Source organism: Salvelinus namaycush, chromosome 1 (genome assembly GCF_016432855.1).
Source record: "Salvelinus namaycush isolate Seneca chromosome 1, SaNama_1.0, whole genome shotgun sequence".
In the NCBI taxonomy this organism is placed as follows: domain Eukaryota; kingdom Metazoa; phylum Chordata; class Actinopteri; order Salmoniformes; family Salmonidae; genus Salvelinus; species Salvelinus namaycush.
Window position 1 is genome coordinate 10,108,803 of NC_052307.1, and position 23,001 is coordinate 10,131,803.

The following is a 23,001-nucleotide window of genomic DNA, read 5'->3' on the forward strand; positions in this document are numbered from 1 at the left end:
CACTGCGGGCATGTTACTGCCTGGCACAGACCTGCCCTGCGGGCATGTTACTGCCTGGCACAGACCTGCCCTGCGGGCATGTTACTGTCTGGCACAGACCTGCCCTGCACTGCGGGCATGTTACTGCCTGGCACAGACCTGCGGGCATGTTACTGTCTGGCACAGACCTGCCCTGCGGGCATGTTACTGCCTGGCACAGACCTGCCCTGCGGGCATGTTACTGCCTGGCACAGACCTGCCCTGCACTGCGGGCATGTTACTGCCTGGCACAGACCTGCGGGCATGTTACTGTCTGGCACAGACCTGCCCTGCGGGCATGTTACTGCCTGGCACAGACCTACCCTGCACTGCGGGCATGTTATCAAATCCAATTTTATTTGTCACATACACATGGTTAGCAGACGTTAATGCGAGTGTAGCGAAATGCTTGTGCTTCTAGTTCCAACCGTGCAGTAATATCTAACAAGTCATCTAACAATTTCACAACAACTACCTTATACACACACACACACACACGTGTAAAGGAATGAATAAGAATATGTACATATAAATATAAGAATGAGCGATGGCCGTGCGGCATAGGCAAGATGCAGTAGATGGTATAGAGTACAGTATATACATATGAGATGAGTAATGTAGGGTATGCAAACATTATATAAAGTGGCATTGTTTAAAGTGGCTAGTGATACATTTTTACATACATTTCCATCAATTCCCATTATTAAAGTGGCTGGAGTTGAGTCAGTATGTTGGCAGCGGCCACTAAATGTTAGTGGTGGCTGTTTAACAGTCTGATGGCCTTGAGATAGAAGCTGTTTTTCAGTCTCTCGGTCCCTGCTTTGATGCACCTGTACTGACCTCGCCTTCTGGATGATAGCGGGGTGAACAGGCCGTGGCTCGGGTGGTTGTTGTCCTTGATGATCTTTTTGGCCTTCCTGTGACATCGGGTGGTGTAGGTGTCCTGGAGGGCAGGTAGTTTGCCCCCGGTGATGCGTTGTGCAGACCTCACTAACCACTGGAGAGGGTACCAGGCGATGATGCAGCCTGACAGGATACTCTCGATTGTGCATCTGTGTGCATCTGAGTGTCTTTCGGTGAAAAGCCAAATTTCTTCAGCCTCCTGAGGTTGAAGAGGCGCTGTTGCTCCTTCTTCACCACGCTGCCTGTGTGGGTGGACCATTTCAGTTTGTCCGTGATCTGTATGCCGAGGAACTTAAAACGTTCCTTCTTCTCCACTACTGTCCCGTCGATGTGGATGGGGGGTGCCCCCTCTGCTGTTTCCTGAAGTCCACGATCATCTCCTTTGTTTTGTTGACGTTGTGTGAGGTTATTTTCCTGACACCACACTCCGAGGGCCCTCACCTCCTCCCTGTAGGCCGTCTCATCGTTGTTGGTAATCAAGCCTACCACTGTAGTGTCGTCTGCAAACCTGATGATTGAGTAAGAGGCGTGCATGGCCACGCAGTCGTGGGTGAACAGAGAGTACAGGAGAGGGCTGAGACTCCCTGTTCACCCATGACTGCATGGCCATGCATGCCTCCAACTCAATCATCAAGTTTGCAGACGACACGTGGCCATTGCCGACGACACTACAGTGTTACTGCCTGGCACAGATCTACCCTGCACTGCGGGCATGTTACTGCCTGGCACAGATCTACCCTGCACTGTGGGCATGTTACTGCCTGGCACAGATCTACCCTGCACTGTGGGCATGTTACTGCCTGGCACAGATCTACCCTGCACTGTGGGCATGTTACTGCCTGCCACAGATCTACCCTGCACTGCGGGCATGTTACTGCCTGCCACAGACCTGCCCTGCACTGCGGGCATGTTACTGCCTGGCACAGACCTACCCTGCACTGCAGGCATGTTACTGCCTGGCACAGACCTGCCCTGCACTGCGGGCATGTTACTGCCTGGCACAGACCTGCCCTGCCCTGCAGGCATGTTACTGCCTGGCACAGACCTGCCCTGCACTGCGGGCATGTTACTGCCTGGCACAGACCTACCCTGCGGACATGTTACTGCCTGGCACAGACCTGCCCTGCACTGCGGGCATGTTACTGCCTGGCACAGACCTGCGGGCATGTTACTGTCTGGCACAGACCTGCCCTGCGGGCATGTTACTGCCTGGCACAGACCTACCCTGCACTGCGGGCATGTTATCAAATCCAATTTTATTTGTCACATACACATGGTTAGCAGACGTTAATGCGAGTGTAGCGAAATGCTTGTGCTTCTAGTTCCAACCGTGCAGTAATATCTAACAAGTCATCTAACAATTTCACAACAACTACCTTATACACACACACACACACACGTGTAAAGGAATGAATAAGAATATGTACATATAAATATAAGAATGAGCGATGGCCGTGCGGCATAGGCAAGATGCAGTAGATGGTATAGAGTACAGTATATACATATGAGATGAGTAATGTAGGGTATGCAAACATTATATAAAGTGGCATTGTTTAAAGTGGCTAGTGATACATTTTTACATACATTTCCATCAATTCCCATTATTAAAGTGGCTGGAGTTGAGTCAGTATGTTGGCAGCGGCCACTAAATGTTAGTGGTGGCTGTTTAACAGTCTGATGGCCTTGAGATAGAAGCTGTTTTTCAGTCTCTCGGTCCCTGCTTTGATGCACCTGTACTGACCTCGCCTTCTGGATGATAGCGGGGTGAACAGGCCGTGGCTCGGGTGGTTGTTGTCCTTGATGATCTTTTTGGCCTTCCTGTGACATCGGGTGGTGTAGGTGTCCTGGAGGGCAGGTAGTTTGCCCCCGGTGATGCGTTGTGCAGACCTCACTAACCACTGGAGAGGGTACCAGGCGATGATGCAGCCTGACAGGATACTCTCGATTGTGCATCTGTGTGCATCTGAGTGTCTTTCGGTGAAAAGCCAAATTTCTTCAGCCTCCTGAGGTTGAAGAGGCGCTGTTGCTCCTTCTTCACCACGCTGCCTGTGTGGGTGGACCATTTCAGTTTGTCCGTGATCTGTATGCCGAGGAACTTAAAACGTTCCTTCTTCTCCACTACTGTCCCGTCGATGTGGATGGGGGGTGCCCCCTCTGCTGTTTCCTGAAGTCCACGATCATCTCCTTTGTTTTGTTGACGTTGTGTGAGGTTATTTTCCTGACACCACACTCCGAGGGCCCTCACCTCCTCCCTGTAGGCCGTCTCATCGTTGTTGGTAATCAAGCCTACCACTGTAGTGTCGTCTGCAAACCTGATGATTGAGTAAGAGGCGTGCATGGCCACGCAGTCGTGGGTGAACAGAGAGTACAGGAGAGGGCTGAGACTCCCTGTTCACCCATGACTGCATGGCCATGCATGCCTCCAACTCAATCATCAAGTTTGCAGACGACACGTGGCCATTGCCGACGACACTACAGTGTTACTGCCTGGCACAGATCTACCCTGCACTGCGGGCATGTTACTGCCTGGCACAGATCTACCCTGCACTGTGGGCATGTTACTGCCTGGCACAGATCTACCCTGCACTGTGGGCATGTTACTGCCTGCCACAGATCTACCCTGCACTGCGGGCATGTTACTGCCTGCCACAGTACCCTTGACCCCGTAACAACACTGTGCCAAGTCTTAATCATCACAGTTTGTGGCCAAACACTCTGGGAGACAGACTGGACTACTGCACACAAGCCACATCCACTCAACACTAATACACACATTGAAGCCTGTGTCCACTCTGCGCAATACCTAGTGTCGTATTTATCACTGGTATTATTGGGATAATATGACAAGACAAGTTCCCATTTTACTTTGTATGGAAATAGACCTCCTCTAAAGTTGAAATGGTGCGTTTCCTGCATCTTTCCCACTGGTTGTGAGTTCATACAGAAAGAACAGACGAGCCTGTGCCGCGCCATAAGTGAGAGAGCAGTGGCTGCTGGGGAGGACTCCCCCTCAGGGAGGACTCCCCTGAGTAGCCATTACAGGCCAACAGAGCTACAGTATTTGTGGAGAAGGGAAAGGAATTGTAGAAATAAAAGGGGGATGGAGAAGCAGGACAAAGAGGCAATGGAGGAGAAAAGACAATCAACAGACAAAAAGGGCAAGAGGCAGAGTGCTTCAAAAAGACAAGTGGGCAATTCCACGGTAACGTGACGAGCTTTGACTCAGTTTTATCACTTTCAAATGTATTTCAAACAAAACCCAATGATTTCAAAGTTTAAACAAACGATACAACTATGCACAAGGACTCAGGTCCGGCATTATGGGAGGACCTATCGGGGGCCTGGCCCGCCCTACCGTACCTCCTTGCCTGTCCAAATAAAATATTGATCATTTATTTGACCGAGATGCCCAGAGCGAAACAGCATCCCTCTGTATCACTATGTGAAGACCATGTATCTGATGCTGTATGGCATGTCATACTATTTCTGGCCAGACAGCATCAGATACATGGGCTACATATAGTGGGGCACTGTTTCTCTCGCTAAGATGCTTTCTCTGGTGACATTGTTTTAGCAGAGAGGAAGAGGCAATGCGACAGGGCTTACTCTCTACAAAATCTGTCCAAAATAAGACAATGCGTTTTTAATGGGCATAATATGCAGACCTAAGCTTGCCGCCTGCATTCCCGCCATTGGGACAACGACTCCCATTGTTAGGATGGAGACATGAGCATCCCATCATTATATATATAGATCTCTGGTTTCAGCCTTTTGCGAATTGGAAAGGAAAGTAGGCGGGTACACAGTTAGGATGCTGGATTCTCCTAAAGTAAATTGATGTTTCGCCAAAATTATATAAGTACACCTGTCTAAATAAAATCATTCAAAATAATTCACCAGGGAGCATGACCTAGCTAAAGAGGATTCTTTATTTTCTTTTATTTTAAATAGCTGTAGATTGTTTCTAACCACAAGTGTGTAGGCCCCCTGCCTATTTGGGAAGCCCGCAATTTGTGTAGTGCTCGTGGTAATAGGTCTAGCTGATTGAGTTGTGGCGGTCAGTGAAAAGCATCTAAAATATGTGTGGAGATACTGTGTCTTGAGTATAGTTTAAACTGTTTCATCAAGAAGAAGGGGAGGGATGTGTTGCAAAGTTATGCCCTCAGCGCTCCAGAATGCGCTCAGCTGTCTTATTTTTTTATCAATGTCCCATTACATACTTTTGTGTATGTGGACACTCCTTCAAATTAGTGGATTTGGCTATTTCATCCACAGCCGTTTCTGACAGGTATATAAAATCGGTCACACAGCCATGCAATCGCCATAGAGAAACACTGGCAGTAGAACGGTCTTACGGAAGAGCTCAGTGACCGTCATAGGATGCCACCTTTCCAACAAGTCAGTTTGTCAAATTTCTGCCCTGCTAGAGCTGCCCCGGTCAACTGTAAGTGCTGTTATTGTGAAGTGGAAACGTCTAGAAGCAACAATGGCTCAGCCGCGACGTGGTAGGCCACACAAGCTCACAGAACGGGACTGCCGAGTGCTGAAGCACGTAAAAATCGTCTGTCCTCGGTTGCAACACTCACTAACGAGTCCCAAACTGCCTCTGGAAGCAACATCAGCACAAGAACTGTTAGTCGGGAGCTTCATGAAAAGGGTTTCCATGGACGAGCAGCCGCACACACAAGCCTAAGATAACCATGCGCAACGCCAAGCGTCGGCTGGAGTGGTGTAAAGCTCGGCACCATTGGACTCTGGAGCAGTGGAAACGCGTTCTCTGGAGGGATGAATCACGCTTCCCCATCTGGCAGTCCGACGGACGAATCTGAGTTTGGCGGATGCCAGAATGCTACCTGCCCCAATGCATAGTGCCAACTGTAAAGAGGAGGAATAATGGTCTGGGGATGTTTTTGGGGTTTGGCCTAGGCCCCGTAGTTCCAGTGAAGGGAAAGCTTAATGCTACAGCATACAATGACATTCTAGACGATTCTGAGCTTCCAACTTTGTGGCAACAGTTTGGGGGAAGGCTCTTTGCTGTTTCAGCATGACAATGCCCCCATGCACAAAGCGAGGTCCATACAAAAATGATTTGTTGAGATCGGTGTGGAAGAACTTGACTGGCCTGCACAGAGCCCTGACCTCAACGAACACCTGCAAGTCCCCGCAGCAATGTTCCAACATCAAGTGGAAAGTCTTCCCAGAAGAGTGGAGGCTGTTATAGCAGCAAAGGGAGACCACATTAATGCCCATGACTTTGGAATGAGATATTCGACCAGCAGGTGTCCACATTCCCTATGATCATGTAGTGTGTGTGTGTACGTATGTATAAATAAATGTATACTCTTAGCTTTCATTTGATACCCAATTTCATATGCTCTTACGAACTTCACATGTTGGTGCTCATTGGTTCTTTTGGATGAAAATGCCCATGGCCAAGAAGAAAGAGATACGAAAAGGGGATAGAGAAAAGTTTCAAAGAAAGAATGGCTTAGGGAGAGCAGATGGAATGTCGAGGGGAGGAATGGAAACGTCTGCTCTCAGCAGAACCTAGAGCCAGAGAGCCTGAAAACATGATGATCCAAATAAATAAATATCTCTGCCAAGGATCCGCGAGACGGAAAAAACTTTACTGAACAAGATGAGAAAGAGGAGACTGGAGAAGGACGAAATGAAAGGATAGGAGAGGAGGAAAGGAGAAGGACGAAATGAAAGGATAGGAGAGGAGGAAAGGAGAAGGACGAAATTAAAGGATAGGAGAGGAGGAAAGGAGAAGGAGTAAAGGAGATGGAGAGAAGGAGATGGAGAGAAGGAGGAGAGGAGAGAAGAAGGAGGAAAGGAGAGGAGAATGAGAAGGAGGAAAGGAGAGGAGAATGAGAAGGAGGGAAGGAGATGGAGTAAAGGAAAGGAGAAGAGAAGAAGGAAAAGAGAGGAGTGGAGAGGAGAATGAGAGGAAAAGAGAGGAGAGGAAAAGAGAGGAGAGGAAAAGAGGAAAAGAGAGGAGAAGGAGGAAAGGAGAAGGAGGAAAGGAGAAGGAGGAAAGGAGAAGGAGGAAAGGAGAAGAGAAGAGAAGAAAGGAGAGGAGAGGAGAGAAGAGGGGTCCCTCATAATAAACACCCCGTTTTCTTTACCTGTCAGATTATCTAAATCTGGCACAAAATAGAATCTCTAGTCTCAATTGAAACCAAGACTATCATGAAGAGTTGAGCTCTAGTTAAACATTGTAATGTCATGGACTGGGTGCTCTGAGTGGAGTGTATTGTTGAAAGGACAACAGTAAATCTCCTGCTACAGGTAGTGGTTAGTAATCCCAAAATAACTTTAGCTTCTAATGGTGGAAACGGAGCCGTATCGCACTGAACACTCATTACTTGGTTACCACAGTCCTCACGCTGCTGTAGTCTAATCCTAACGGCCACGCGTACACTGTGTGTGTGCGCGCGTATAATATTATTAAGAAATCATTGAGGGCATGCAGCAGGATATTCCAGTCTGCATGGGAATAGAAAAATGCAGACCAATAGAAATGTGTTTCCTAGCCACCATCCAGGGTTGTCCATGTTAAAGGGAAGCAGTCTACACCTCCCCTGGTGTATGTATCAGTTAACAGGAGGTGATGACAGGAGGACCAGACCAGCTCCCACATAGCATGGGCAGCATCCCAAATTACATCGTATTTCCTATGTAGTGCACTACCTTTGACCAGGGCCCATAGGATTAGTATGTAAAGTAGTGCACTACAGGGTACCATTTGGGATGCTGCCATGTTTATATGGAATCAACACTACAGGGACACTAGATGGAATTCACTATAATGAATAGTGATCTAACATTTGACATATAGCTATTCTGTATTTTTGCCCAATAGACAGACAGACCATATACAATTCTTTCTCTCGCTATCTCCACTAATTTACCTGAGCTAATCACAGATCACCCCCAAAACGTGGGTGAAAAGCCTACTGATGTTGTGAATTGACAGTCTACAACCCACACTGGGCCTAGAGTAAGATTGCTGAGTTCTGTTCACAATGTACATCAATAGAGCAAGTTGCCTGTCTGTACTGTACAGCGCTGCAGCCAAACTTCTCAGAGGAACAGCCCTATACTCCAGGTGCTGATGATGATAGGAGTGTACTATTTGGGGCCCATATAGGGGTGTGTTCAGGGGGGGGGGGGGGGGGGGGGGCTAGACAACACTCTGGGGGATACTTACTGCTAAGGAGCTCTGGGAATTCAAACAAGCACTACAGCCATAGGTTGAGAGGGGTCAAAGTGCATACAGGGGTTGCATGCTGCTGTTTACAGATAGGGAAGAGGCTATGGGGGTTGCAGGGAGAGGGTAAGGTGTGTTCAGAGGGGGGTACTGGTCACCCTCTCTACAGCTGATGGGACAGCATAGGGGGGCAGGGGAGTGACTTATGGCCAGACAGGCCCCTCTAAAGTAGCACTTCTCTGGGACCGCTCTGACATTTTGTCCAGGATGTCCTGCACGCACACACAGGCCTCCTTCCATTTTATACACTAAATCAATCACTCTCTCATCTATTCCCTTCTACTCACTCACTCAACAACTTTGGCCCTTCCAGCAGGGCTGCCATGACAATGGCGCTCAAGCCCCCCTAAGAACAAAAAAGACAGAAAAGACAAACTTAGTGTCCCAGTGTAAAGCCAAGGCTCCCACAGAAACACACAGCTAGCTAGCCAGCCCTCAAATTGTTATTGTATCACTGTCTGTTTTGTTACCACTACAGCGCTAAATCACTTAGCACGTTATCATACTCAGCTCTGACGCTACTCAACACTGTCAGACTGCTCTGAGCCGAGAGAAGTGAAGAGGGAGATAGAGAGGGAGGGAGAGGGTGAAGTAGAGGGGTGTGCCTGATGATTTCATAACACTATAATTATTGAACATCATAGGTATTATCCATCAAACATTGTGGAGAGATTAAATGCTGTCAAATGGTGCTAGCTCTGGTTTGGCACAAGCACAAAGAACACTCCAGTCAAGTAAACACTCCGGAATACAAGAAGGAGACCTTCCAAGTTTCAGCACACCTCATCTCAGCTAGAACCCCTCACGTCACTCCTGTCAAAGTCTTCACTCTACATAACATTGTTTGACACATGAGCCAATGTGGGTTAGCTCACTGACACAAAACACTAAAGGGAGGTGTGTGCTGCCTCATACAGCAACTGGCTAACAAAAGAAGGATTTGATTCAGCAGCGGTGATCAACTTTTCAGGTCATATCTGGACTGGAATCCTGTTGCTTTGAGTCAGAGCAGCAGAAATATCTCCAAGAGATTATCCTTTTCCAGAGGTCTGGCTGAGGCTTGACTGTACGAGCATCATTTCCACACTGAGCCTCAGCCCATGCAGCAGCAGCAGGGCATTTCCATCTAAAAGGAGACATGAGCACCAATACGCAAAGTTCATAGGAGCAAATTGGGTGTCCAATGAAAGCAAAGAGAAAAAGACTTCACCTCAGCCTCCTATTTATAAGACCCTGACTTTCCTTTCGTTCTTATTGGTCAAGGTCATTCCAGTCAGTATTATGTTAGCCTATCAGCAATCAGTATTCCTGGGAAGTTCAGTGTAGGACCCCAGCACGAGCAGGGCAGATGTCAGAAAGATACTTTGTCAGAAAATGTGCTTTTACCATCCTGACAGCATTTCATGTTTTCCCTCCTAATAAATACTTTTGCTCCTGTGGTCACAATACATTTGCTGTTCTGATGTTTTATTGTGCATCTAAAAGTAAGTTCCTTAAGATGTCTTGTTGTTTTCAGAGCCCTATTGTTGTTTGTAATTACCATTTATGTTGAGCTTGTTAGCTAGCTCATGCTCCCGCTATCATTAGCGTTTGTCATTCAGAATGCATTGGTATTTAGCATGCCTATTAGCGATTAGCCATTTGTTAGCATTTCTCTTTCATGGTGCTAAGCTATTTTCTGTCATCTGTGTATAATCGTTATGCTATGCTGGTTATATTCTGTAGACATTTCTACATTCCTGCATTGCTTATGTACAAGACCACTAGCTTATTGAACCTGTTTAGTCCATGTTATGCTACAGGCCTTACTCTACAGTGCTGTCTATGCTAGCTTGTACTTGCATGTCATGCTTATCAGTACTACAGCCTAAGTTTATTTATCTTCTTTTCGGAACTACAATCATTATCAGACACAATTCTTGTCAGTCACACGTCAGACTCAGAGTGGTGTTGAATGCGTGTGATAGTGGATTTTCACTAAAACTCTTGAGTCAGAAATACTGCTTCCCTGTTGTTCCAACCCACGTGGCAAACTCATTCAACGGAGGGCTGTGTCTGTGGGTTTTCGCTCCACCCTTGTACTTGATTGATGAATTAAGGTCACTAATTAGTAAGGAACTCCTCCCACCTGGTTGTCTAGGTCTTAATTGAAAGGAAAAAACAAAAACCTGCAGACACTAGACCCTCCATGGAATTAATTTTAATTTTATTTGAACCTTTATTTAAACTAGGCAAGTCGGTTAAGAACAAATTATTATTTACAATGACGGCCTACCCCAGCCAAATCCTAACCCGGACGACGCTGGGCCAATTGTGTGCCGCCCTATGGGACTCCCAATCACAGCCGGTTGTGATACAGCCTGGAATTGAACCAGGGTCTGTAGTGACACCTCTAGCACTGAGATTCAGTGCCTTAGACTGCTGCACCACTCGGGAGCCCTGTACTTTACGGAGCAGATCTACTTTACTGGGGGCAGAGTTCTTTAGAATAATAACCAGAGTGTAGAATAAAACCCAAATATGCAAAAGAAGGATATTGCATATTTCTACCTTTGTGTACCTCCAGTATTCACCATGAAGAAAATTATATTCATAATTATGCATTCCTGTATAGTACAGATCAGGGACCTGTGACGTAATTCTGTTACCACAATTTTGTTACTGAATGTAAATCCACTTCACCTACTGTAGTCCAATAACTCATAGATATTTCTTCCAACTCAAGGTGTCATGTTATAGCTGACACCCCATTCTTTCTGCAGACATCGTTCAATCTTAAATAAGAGCAGAGAGTTACCAGAGTTTTGTGAAAACATGGTCGCATAAAACCCTGAGGGAGATTTTACAAGAATTCTGTAACCAACTGTGCATCTGCATAATTCTTCCAATAAATGTGTTTGTGTAAATTGTTAAAAGTAGTCATTGTGTATAGAGTTGTATGGTTTATTCAACTTTGAAGTCAACGGTTTTTGTTTGGCATACATTTTAAAGTGAAAAATGTGAGTCAAAGCATAATTCTGTTACCGTGGTATTGCCCAGCAGCACAGTGGAAATGCAGTCTGCTTTATGGCATTATACAGTGTTTCCATTCCCACAAGAGAAGTGGATGGAGGCCGTGTGTGTGTGTGTGTGTGTACACAAGTATTCAGAGCCCTTGACTTTTTCCACATTTTGCTACAGCCTGAATTTAAAATTAATACAAATTTAGATTTTGTTTGTAACTGGCCTACACATAAATACCGCATAATGTCAAAGTGGAATTATGTTTTTAGATAGTTTTACAAATTCATAAAAATTAAAAGCTGAAAAGTCTTGAGTCAATAAGTTTAACCCCTTTGTTATGGCAAGCTGTAATAAGGAGTAAATATGTGCTTAACAAGTCACTGTGTGCAATAATAGTGTTTAACATGATTTTTGAATAACTACCTCATCTCTGTACCCCAAACATACAATTATCTGTAAGATCCCTCTGTCGAGCAGTGAATTTCAAACATAGATTCAACCACAAAGACCAGGGAGGTTTTCCAATACCACACAAAGAAGGGCACCTATTGGTAGATGGGTAAAAAAAAAAAATCAGACATTGAATATCCCTTTGAGCATGGTAAAGTTATTAATTACACTTTGGATGGTGCATTAATACACCCAGTCACTACAAAGATACAGGCGTCCTTCCTAACTCAGTTGTGGGAGAGGAAAGAAACCGCTCAGTGATTTCACCAGGCCAATAGTGACTTTAAAACAGTTACAGAGTTTAATGGCTGTGATAGGAGAAAACTGACATTGTAGTTACTCCACAATACTAACCTAATTGAAAGAGTGAAAAGGAAGCCTGTACAGAATACAAATATTCCAAAACATGCATCCTGTTAGCAACAAGGCACTAAAGTAATAATGCAAAAAATGTGGCAAAGCAATTAATTTTCTGTCCTAAATACAAAGTGTTTTGTTTGGGGCAAATCCATTACAACACATTAATGAGTGCCACTCTCCATATTTTCAAGCATAGTTGTAGCTGCATCATGTTATGAGGATTCTTGTAATTGTTAAGGACTGGAGAGTTTTTTTATGACGAAAAAGAAACTGAATGGAGCAAAGCACAGGTAAAATCCTTGAGGAAAACCTGGTTGTCTGCTTTCCACCAGACACTGGGAGATGAATTCACCTTTCATCAAGACAATAACCTAAAACACAAGGCCACATCTACACTGGAGTTGCTTACCAAGAAGTCAGTGAATGTTCCTGAGTGGTCGAGTTAGAGTTTTCTACTTGAAAATCTATGGCAAGGCCTGAAAGTGGTTGTCTAGCAATGATCAACAACCAATTTGACAGAGCTTGAAGAATTCTAAAAAGAATAATGGGCAAATTTTCAACAATCCAAGTATGGAAAGCTCTTAGAGACTTACCCCAAAAGACTCACAGCTGTAATCACTGCTAAAGGTGCTTCTTCAAAGTATTGACCCCCCCACCCCAATTTAACCTATTTTGAATTCAGGCAGGCTGTAACACAACAAAATGTGAAATAAGACAATGGGTATGAATACTTTCTGAAGGCACTGTAAGTGTTGACTAAATCATATGGACAGTGATGTCATGCTCTGTCTAGCTTAGACAGGACGGCCGAGCCCTGACACACGTCTCACACTGACTCTAGATCAGCCTATGTTTAACGAGCTGCTTTCAACAGCTGCCTGAAACACCCCTTGTACTGTATAACACATTGCACTGCGGGACAGTAGGTAGGATCGGGGAAATTCAACTCAATTCCATTCAGTTCTATTTGCATAGTATTTGTATAGTACTATTGTGTCGCTCAACAAAGACAAGAGGCTAGGTTTCCATTTGAGAGTCCAAATCGCTTTATCTAGGATCACTAGAAAACAATCATGTTTTGTTGTGCTCAACATCACTGGGTTACAAAGGGATTGAAGTTCCACTGGAAACACGTTCTAGAGGAAATCTGGATTAAGGACAATTGGTTTGAAGGATAAATATGTTCGTATGAGTCACACACAATAAAAAAAACACACACACACGCGCACTGGTTGTATGGTTGTATAAGAGTCATGTCTCATCGTGCCAGACCTGAAATTACACGACACACATACAGTGTTTAAGAGCACAGTAGGCAGTTGTTAAAAGATGAACATCTCTTCAGTTTCAAAGCCGACTTAAACAGCACCCTCATCACCACCATCAACCTGCCACCCACATATCTGGATGCCAGCGAGCTAGGGCATCCCCTGGGAAAGTAGGGGGCAGAGCAGCTCATGCATACGTCTGTATGACATCCCTATGTCTTTCTGAATGTCTATTGAGCAAGCCCCCATTCTCTCTAGCCTCTCTTCCACCCTACACCCATCCGTATACACATTCAGTACAGTGAAGAAAAGACATCATCCCCCACTCCTGATGAGTGGAATAATAACTAACTAAACAAGGAATGAGGTCTGGACACCTGTCCATGAGGACTGGCCTTCGAGTCTGTTAGCTTCATTTATAGATGGGTTCAATCTTATCTCCAGGATCCATCCCACCGTGGGAATCAGGTGTGTAACCGTGAGTAAGCGCAGCTAGAGACTCCCTGGATACGTGTGTGTGTGTGTGTGTGTGTGTGAGAGAGTGAGTGAGTGAGTGATAAGCAGCAATGACACTTGAAGCTCTCAGTGACTCAGACATTGGGATAACTGGCCATTTCCATGTAAAAGAACCCACGAACACCAACATGTAAAGTTCATAAGAGTATATCAAATTGGATGTCAAATGAAAGCGAAGTGCCTATATTTTTGGGAAATGAAGTCAGATACATTTCCCAAACATTTTCCATCTTTAAAAGTTGGCATAAGTAAAGTCTTTGATTTAAAAAATAATAAATAAAAAAAATACATAAAAACACAATAATGTTGACGTAAAGACCCATGACAACAAATATCAACACTTCTATTTAGTTTTGGAGAAATTCTTTACCTTCTGTAAGTTTAAGAAACACTGCCTTGTGCCTTGTAATTCTAATACCAAAAACTCATATATCTTGGAAGATATTTCCTAATTTCTCTCCCTCATGAGGAGGAAGGATAATGAAAGTTCACAGCAGTAACACGTAATGGTAGACCTATCATATTAGTTATAGTGATTTTACTGATATCAATTTTATTTATGAATTAAGTGATTCAAACCCGTAATTCTGTTACCAAATTGGTAACGGAATTACAAAAAAAAAATCATTAACGGAATTACTGCAACTGAATTGGCTTCAATGGGAAATCATAATAGTCATGAACCACAGTTGGGTCACCTGCTACGTTCCTCCCTTCCACCAGCATACTGTTATGTTCAGCTCATAACTGTTTTATATCTCTTTCTTTCATCTGGTGGACAAACCATGAGTGTTAACACAGTCTGAACAACCCCTCACTCTCTTCAGTTAATGTCACCTCTCCCAGCTCTCTCTGACACCTACCCATGAGCCCCCGCTCTTTCCATTTCTGTAACCAGCATCCTCACCCACTGATCGACACTGAGTAGAAAGTAGATGAAATTTGGTCAGCCCACCCTGGCCTTGATGTTAACGTCCACAGACTGACTGGAACAAAATCTGAACCTTTCATAGACATATGTTTCACAAGTTTGGATAGCGCAGTAGAGAACGTAGCACAGTAGAGTACAGTACTGAGTACAGTAGTGAGTAGAGCACAATATAGTAAAGTACTGAGTACAGTACTGTACAGTGAGTAGAGCACAGTACAATATCGTAAAGTACTGAGTACAGTACTGTAGAGTGAGTAGAGCACAGTACAATATCGTAAAGTACTGAGTACAGTGAGTAGAGCACAGTACAGTATTGTCCAATACTATAGAAGTACAGTACTCTACAATACAGTAAAAAAAAGTAAGAGTTTCGTACAGTATATTGTATTCTGTTGTAATGTTCTGTATTATACTGGAATGTACTGTGCTCTGCTGCGCTGGGATGTCAAAGAACAACATTTATATCATGTATTTCTGTGTAGTACAGATCAGGGACCCATTATGTAATTCCGTTACAGGGTGTAAATCTACTTAACCTACTGTAGTTTAATAACCAAACTCAATGTGTCATGTCATAGCTGACACCCAATTCTTTCTGAAGACATCTCTGAACCTTAATTCGGAGCTGATATTTAAGAGTTTTTGGAAAATGTGGTCGCATAAAACCCCGAGGGAGATTTTACTCTAATTCCATCACCAAAGTTTGTATCTGCACAGTTCTTCCACTAAATTAGTTTTTGTAAATGTTTGTGGAAATTGTTCAAAGTAGTCCTTGTTGATTGTTAAACTTTGAAATCAATTGTTTTTGTTTGGCATACATTTTAAAGTAAAAAAAAAAAACTGAGTCAAAGCGTAATTCCGTTACCATGGAATTGCCCAACTGGAAATAGCAGCCAGATAGTTAGCGGTCGTTTAGGTGCACTCATGTTTGACTCTGACCAAAGCACACGCCTTGGTTTGCCAATGCCACACACTCTCCCAGTCACAGGTTTGAGTCCTCTACCAGGTAACCTTAGACACTGGCACCCTTATTAAGGAGCTGAGCCTGGGGAACCAATAGCAGGCCTCCAATACAGGTTTGAGTCCTCTCACACAACATCAAAGGCCTTACTGTGACAGACAGAAAGGACAGGAAAGGGGGGGGGGGGGGTTGACTCAGTGGGTTGTTTAATGGCTTAGATCAACTGCATTATAGCATTACATTCCCATACCCTCTAATCCACCGGATGGGGATACACAGTTTACTACAGTATTAATTCAAATAGGTTAAGCAACATCATAGGGAAATAATATGCTAGAGAAGAGTGGAAGAGGAGAGAGAACTGGAGGGTTCCCAAAGGTACAGGACTTGTTCATTCAAGCATTTCATTCAACTATTAGGTCCTTAATAATACTCCTATAGAGCCAAAGACTGAATTATGAAATCTCTCCCTACTACCTAGGCTTTTGGTGACAAAGGTCAGTGGCATTTCTTGTTCTTCCATTGTGAGAGTCAAAGTGTGTGAAATGAATACATTGACAGATCAGCAAGGAGTTGTCCTTGCCTGTGGCTAACAAGACGTCATTTCAACATCTCCCTTGGAACAGGGAGTGTGTGAGTGAGTATGTCACGCTGGACTCAGACCAAAGTGTGTGTGTGTGAGAACACCAAACTCAACAAATTATAGGATACACCACAGCTCACAGATTGCACAATCTTCCTTGGACTGGCTGTGACCCTTTTAACACAATATAATACAAATTACACCAAATCACTGCAACTTCTCACAAACATCTGATCTTTACTTTGGAAGGGAACATCTCACTTATTTTTTTGAAAACACTATCACACTTCCACACAAAAAAAATAAAAAAAATAAACAAGATTATTTTGGAACGTTTGGGAAGGAATCGAATGTGTACCTTATCACCATCCAAATCAGCAGTGGTCAAATCTTTGCAATGAGTCAGAACTAATTGTAAAAAGGCTCCCCCACCCACAGTCAACACACAGTCTGCCAAGAGCAGTGGGGAGAACAAGGTGTGTCTGACAGTGTTCCAAGTCACCAGGGCCCAGAGATGGTTAGATACAGCCCACACCCAACACTGATGATGAATAGGAGTCACACTCCTATTGAGCTCAATATGAATCCTATGAGATCATGTGCAGAGCAAGAGCTGTACACTTTCAGTCTGATAAAACATTTGTAGAGCCTCACTGCTTATATTCCTCTCTGTTTTCATATGGTTTACTGGGTTGGTACAACAATACTCAGTCTATGTGGCAGGCCTTAAACACTTCTGCCCATGCATGTTGCTTGCCTGACAAAGTACACAAAAAAAAAAAACTGTTAAACTACGACAGAGAAATTACATTCCAATCTTGAAATGTTCCTCAAGTCCCTAGTGCCCAGTGCTGTTGGATGGACAGTACATGACAGTGTGTCTGCCTTTGACCACCATTAGGAGCATGGCTACTGACTGAGGTATTTTCTGGAGTCATGAAAAGTGAGAAAGGGGGATTTTTCAGCCCTCTGTCGACTGTAGCTAAAATAATCCATAGCTGTACTTTTATGAAAGTTACCTGTAAGGTTACAAAGCAGAACACAATGTATGAGATAATACAGTGTACGTTTGACAGCTTACTTCAACAATTTCCATTTGCAACCTTGTACATCACCACGTGTGTCTTTGGACATACAGTAAATATCTGGTTTGAAAATTGAACGCAGTAGGACGTATGTTGATGTAATTCAGACTACTGCTCCACACACCACATACTGCAGATTGGAGGCTGTGTGTGAAACAGTCTAAAGTCTGCAGTCATTAAATGGAACTAGGAGAGACCTCTGGAGCGGTGTTGTTGAATAGTCAGCCTCCCTATTCCTAGAGGCCTTACCTCACAGGGGCAGTTTCCCATTCACAAGGCCATTAGATAACACAGTGGGATCTCAAGACCAACATGGTGTAAGTGTGGGAGGACAGGCTATAGAACAGCCCTCTCCCCAACTCACAATCCTCTAGTCTACCCCCTACTCCGTCTCTCTCTCACACAGGAATTATGGTGTCATTGCAACACCCACTTCACAATTCAGTCCAGCCAGACAGTTTGCAGAGAGTGTTATTCAGCCTTTTAGACTGGGTTTCCTATCTGTGTGCATATATATATATAAATATAAAAGACAGAGAGACAGAGAGAGACAGAGAGAGAGAGAGAGAGACAGAGAGAGACAGAGAGAGACAGAGAGAGACAGAGAGAGACAGAGAGAGAGAGAGAGAGAGAGAGAGAGAGAGAGAGAGAGAGAGAGAGAGAGAGAGAGAGAGAGAGAGAGAGAGAGAGAACACTGTTTATACAGGATGGATAAGTCACCATGACGACAGAGCTGCCAAGTCATGACACGATGAGAGGGGAAAACACCAAGCTGAGTGTCAGGTTCACTTCCATGCTCCTGCTTCTGCACGTTTCTCTGTCTGGCTACTCTTTGTTGGAGGGATACTTTTTTATAAAAATATTTGAGAAATCACTCTTATGTCAGCTGAGACTGTCCAGAGAGTAATATGGATAACATTTGAGTTAGTTTTAAGAGGTTTCTTAATCAATAGAGCAGTTATTATGCATTCATTGATTATCAACCTCCCGGGTGGCGCAGTGGTCTAGGGCACTGCATCGCAGTGCTAGCTGCGCCACCAGAGTCTCTGGGTTCACGCCCAGGCTCTGTCGCAGCCGGCCGCAACCGGGAGGTCCGTGGGGCGACGCACAATTGGCATAGCGTCGTCCGGGTTAGGGAGGGTTTGGCCGGTAGGGATATCCTTGTCTCAGTATGTAAATGTAATAAAAATGTATGCACTCTACTGTAAGTCGCTCTGGATAAGAGCGTCTGCTAAATGACTAAAATGTAAATGTAAATCAACATCTTCATATGACATTTTTACAACATAGGACCTATAACAGTTTGTTGGAAAGTACAGCAACTAGGTTACATAACCTTGGATGTTTGATAGATGGGTGGTTAACCACAAAGTGGACCACACAAGTCATGACATCACCATGGCGACATATCTTTATTATCTCTAATTGTGTGGGATCACGTCAACAGAACCGACAGAACACACATTCAGAAGTTCGGCAGAGAAACAGGGCACTAATTGAGCATAATTGAAGGGGTCCTAGATGTGTGTCTCTTTGAAATCTCAGCACAGGGTTCAAAGACATGGAAGTTGGTCCATCAAATTGGATTTGCAGTTGACAAATATTACCAAAGGAATTCATGAGGGAAACTATGTAGGCTAAGAATAAAGGAAACACCAACAGTGTTTTCATAGGGCATTGGGCCACCACAAGCCGTCAAAACAGTTCAATTAACCTTGGAATATATTCTACAAGTGTCTGGAATTATTATAGAGGCATGCGACATCATTCCTACACGAGAAATTCCATAATTTGGTGTTTTGTTGATGGAAAACTGTCTCAGGCGCCGCTCCAGAATCTCCCATAAGTGTTCAGTTGGATTGAGATATGGTGACAGACACACACACACACACACTTTACACTCCCTATGCCCCTTTGAGACCCCTCTTTCAAAGTCACTGAGATATCTTCTTCTAGCCATGGTAGCCAAAATAATGTGCAACGGAGCATTTGTATACATGACCCTAAGCATGATGGGATGTTAATTGCTGAATTAACTCAGGAACCACACCTGTATTGCAGCACCTGCTTTCAATATACTTTGTTTCCCTCATTTACTGAAGGGTTTCCATTACTTTGTCCAACTTTAATAACCTCTCCATAGTGTTAAATGACACAAATATCACCATATAGGCAGAAACCTGAGCTGAGCACAAAGAATAAAGTCAAAGAGCCCTGGAGAATAGCCGAGACACTGCACACCAGGCAGAATAGCCGAGACACTGCACACCAGGCAGAATAGCCGAGACACTGCACACCAGGCAGAATAGCCGAGACACTGCACACCAGGCAGAATAGCCGAGACACTGCACACCAGGCAGAATAGCCGAGACACTGCACACCAGGCAGAATAGCCGAGACACTGCACACCATGCAGAATAGCCGAGACACTGCACACCAGGCAGAATAGCCGAGACACTGCACACCAGGCAGAATAGCCGAGACACTGCACTCTGCTGCTGGCACACTCTGCCAGCAGCAGAGCGCAAGCCAGGTGTTTGAGTCGAGCCATGTGCCACACAGGTAGATAGCCAACAGTGTGAGAAAGGTGTAATTATGGCCCACAATTCGGCAGGCGGGAGTGAAGGACACTGTGTCCTACCTGGGACTCCGGTACACAGCAGGTGGTAGGCGGGGGCAACACTGGTAGCTAACTGGGACACTGGTAGACAGCAGGCAGTGGCTAGCTAACTGGGACACTGGTAGACAGCAGGCAGTGGCTAGCTAACTGGGACACTGGTAGACAGCAGGCAGTGACTAGCTAACTGGGACACTGGTAGACAGCAGGCAGTGACTAGCTAACTGGGACACTGGTAGACAGCAGGCAGTGACTAGCTAACTGGGACACTGGTAGACAGCAGGCAGTGACTAGCTAACTGGGACACTGGTAGACAGCAGGCAGTGACTAGCTAGCTGGGACACTGGTAGACAGCAGGCAGTGACTAGCTAGCTGGGACACTGGTAGACAGCAGGCAGTGACTAGCTAGCTGGGACACTGGTAGACAGCAGGCAGTGACTAGCTAACTGGGACACTGGTAGACAGCAGGCAGTGGCTAGCTAGCTGGGACACCGGTAGACAGTGTACTTCGCCCCCATAAAACTCAGATAATAGTTTATTTCCCTTTTGGCCCACATTTTAATGGCATCAAGAACCAGGAGAAATCTGTCACGCAAGCATGAAGATGGCATGGGGGGGGGGGGGGGGGGGGCGTTCATGCAGGAACCAATGGGATGCTCAAAGGGTGGGCGTTCCTGCAGATGCAGGAATGCCCACATGCAAGAACGCCTTGTATTGCAGGCCGCAATCACACACTTCTGAACAATTTGGCACACGAACTAATGCCCCACACCACCTGCCTGTCCTCCTGTGTTGGTCGTGAGGTAGGCTACCTACACTAACTGAGCCAGCTGAATTGCCCTGACTATAACTGCCGGTCTGCCAATATACATAGCCTATAGATACACCTACAGCACCGTTTTATTTTGTCCTTTGACCACCTCCATAACCTTTGCACTGCTGAAACCAAAATGAAATCAAACTTGAATTACACAACACCCTCTTCTTGTAAACGCGAAAACACGCGGGGCAGAATGAAGGAGGAGGTTATTTTTAAACCATCCAAATATTATTTAGAAAACGTTCTTATGACAGTTAAAAGTGACATGAAATTGTGAAAAGAGCAATGCTCACTAAATAGTACATGCAAAGACATTCAGGCACTTAGCAGGAAATAAAAGAGTTTTACCAGTTGGTTGATGAGCGGGGGTTGAGAATGTCCTCTTTGGCCGTAAGCAGTGACAGGCTGTAGGTATCGAGGTTAATCGCTCGCATAGTGATGCAGAAGTTTTCCACAATCCAGCCTCGAAGATTTCTTCACTTAGCCAATTGCACTAGAAACTTACCCGCATAAACGGTCACACTGAAACACTGACGCGCATTCACTGCCAGGAGAACGATCTGTAGGCTTATCTCATGCAAAATAGTGGAAGTATCAAGTGGAGAAGAAGGTGAAGGTCCGTCAGCAGGATATGTAGGGCAGCGTTCAGTACATAAAAACGTAATAGAACGTTCAATTGAACGGAAACGGTGCTGTAGCCTGGTGTACGACCAGTTGAAAAACGGGGTTGTGGCTTCAAAATGCACCTCTAGCTTTTAAATACGTCAGCCATTGCGTCAAGCCACACCCTGGCACACCCACAAAACGGAGCAAACTGTACCTCAAAGTCTCTTCAAGAACGTACAAAAACTTTTGGGGAAACACACACACACCACAGGAGGTTGGTGGCACCCTAATTGGGGAGGACAGGCTCGTTGTAATGACTGGAGTCAGTGGAATGGTATCAAATACATAAAATACATGGTTTCCAGGTGTTTGATGCCATTCCATTTGCACCATTCCAGCCATTACTATCAGCTGTTCTCCCATCAGCCGCCTCCTGTGACACACACACACACACACACACACACACACACACACACACACACACACACACACACACACACACACACACACACACACACACACAGAGACTGCCTAGTTGGGGCTGTTACAGACTTTCTTCAGTGAGATGTAAATACGTGTTCACCAAAAGCCCTACCAGATGAATGGGGGGAAATCTCAGTTACATTCTAGCTGGCCTGGTCCTCACACCATTATTTTCTCCTTCATTCCACGCTTTAATAATAAGGTGGAAATTATATATTTTCACCATTAACTAGCTTTATGTGCATATAACCAAATAGTTATTTTGAGAGCCATTCGTGTACATCAACATCTCTCACTTTCAGTAAGCTAATATGATCCAGATATACGACTACACGACACAGCTGAGGGTGTATCTGGCTGGCATGGTCTGCGTCAGGTTCAAGAAAAGCCACAGGAAAACAAAACACTTTATATTGGCACTGGAAGGGAGGGGCGGCTGTCAGTGTGAGGAGGGCCAGTGAAGGAGTGGTGGTGCTGGTGAGGTTTAGAGGGTGCAAATGGGGGGGGGGGGGGGCAGCTATAGAGCTGTCACTCTCGCTTTGTCCCACCAGCCCTTTGAATTGGCCCCTAGCAGCCCTTGGCAGCTCCCAGAGAATCAATGTACAGTGAGGGCCGTCTCCATCGAGACTCTTGAAGAATCAGAGGGACCAATTTCATGGGAACTGCGTCTGAGGCAGCCAGCGTGTTAAAAAAATTCAGTTCTCTGGTATTTGAGTGCTGATCAGGGTAGGGGGTATGCATAGCGTTTATGTAGGTTTCTCAGCATTTTTTGGATGGTCATTCTGTTATCGTTCAGTCCAGATGTATCATTTGATAGAATCTTTGTTTCTGGTGTGTCAGTACAGAGTTTCCCCTTAAGTCTTCAGAGATTCGGACAGAGACCAAAGCCCCATTTAATATCTGCTCATCAGACTCACAGACTCAGTGTCTGTCTGGCATATGAAATCATAAACATAACCACTACCTTAAAAATAATAAGGAGTAACTATGCTTTCTCCAGCTTCCTCGTTTAAGTCCAATTGCCTTAATCTGACACAACTCTCTTACTGCACCAGTGGAGGCTGGTGGGAGGAGCTATAACAAGATGGGCTCATTGTAATGGCTGGAATGGAATGAATGGAACA

General features: G+C 44.9%; 1 protein-coding gene across 1 annotated transcript in view; it reads right to left on the bottom strand.

The window, feature by feature from the left end:
* si:dkey-40c11.2 (drebrin-like protein A) overlaps positions 1-21,486 on the bottom strand; it is a 50,155-nt gene extending 28,669 nt beyond the window's left edge. The window contains exon 1 of the mRNA XM_039000948.1: positions 21,137-21,486. Coding sequence (XP_038856876.1) covers positions 21,137-21,222 — 86 coding nt within the window. The 5' untranslated portion in view covers positions 21,223-21,486. The remainder of the gene's footprint in view (positions 1-21,136) is intronic.
* Between the last annotated feature and the right edge of the window lie 1,515 nt (positions 21,487-23,001).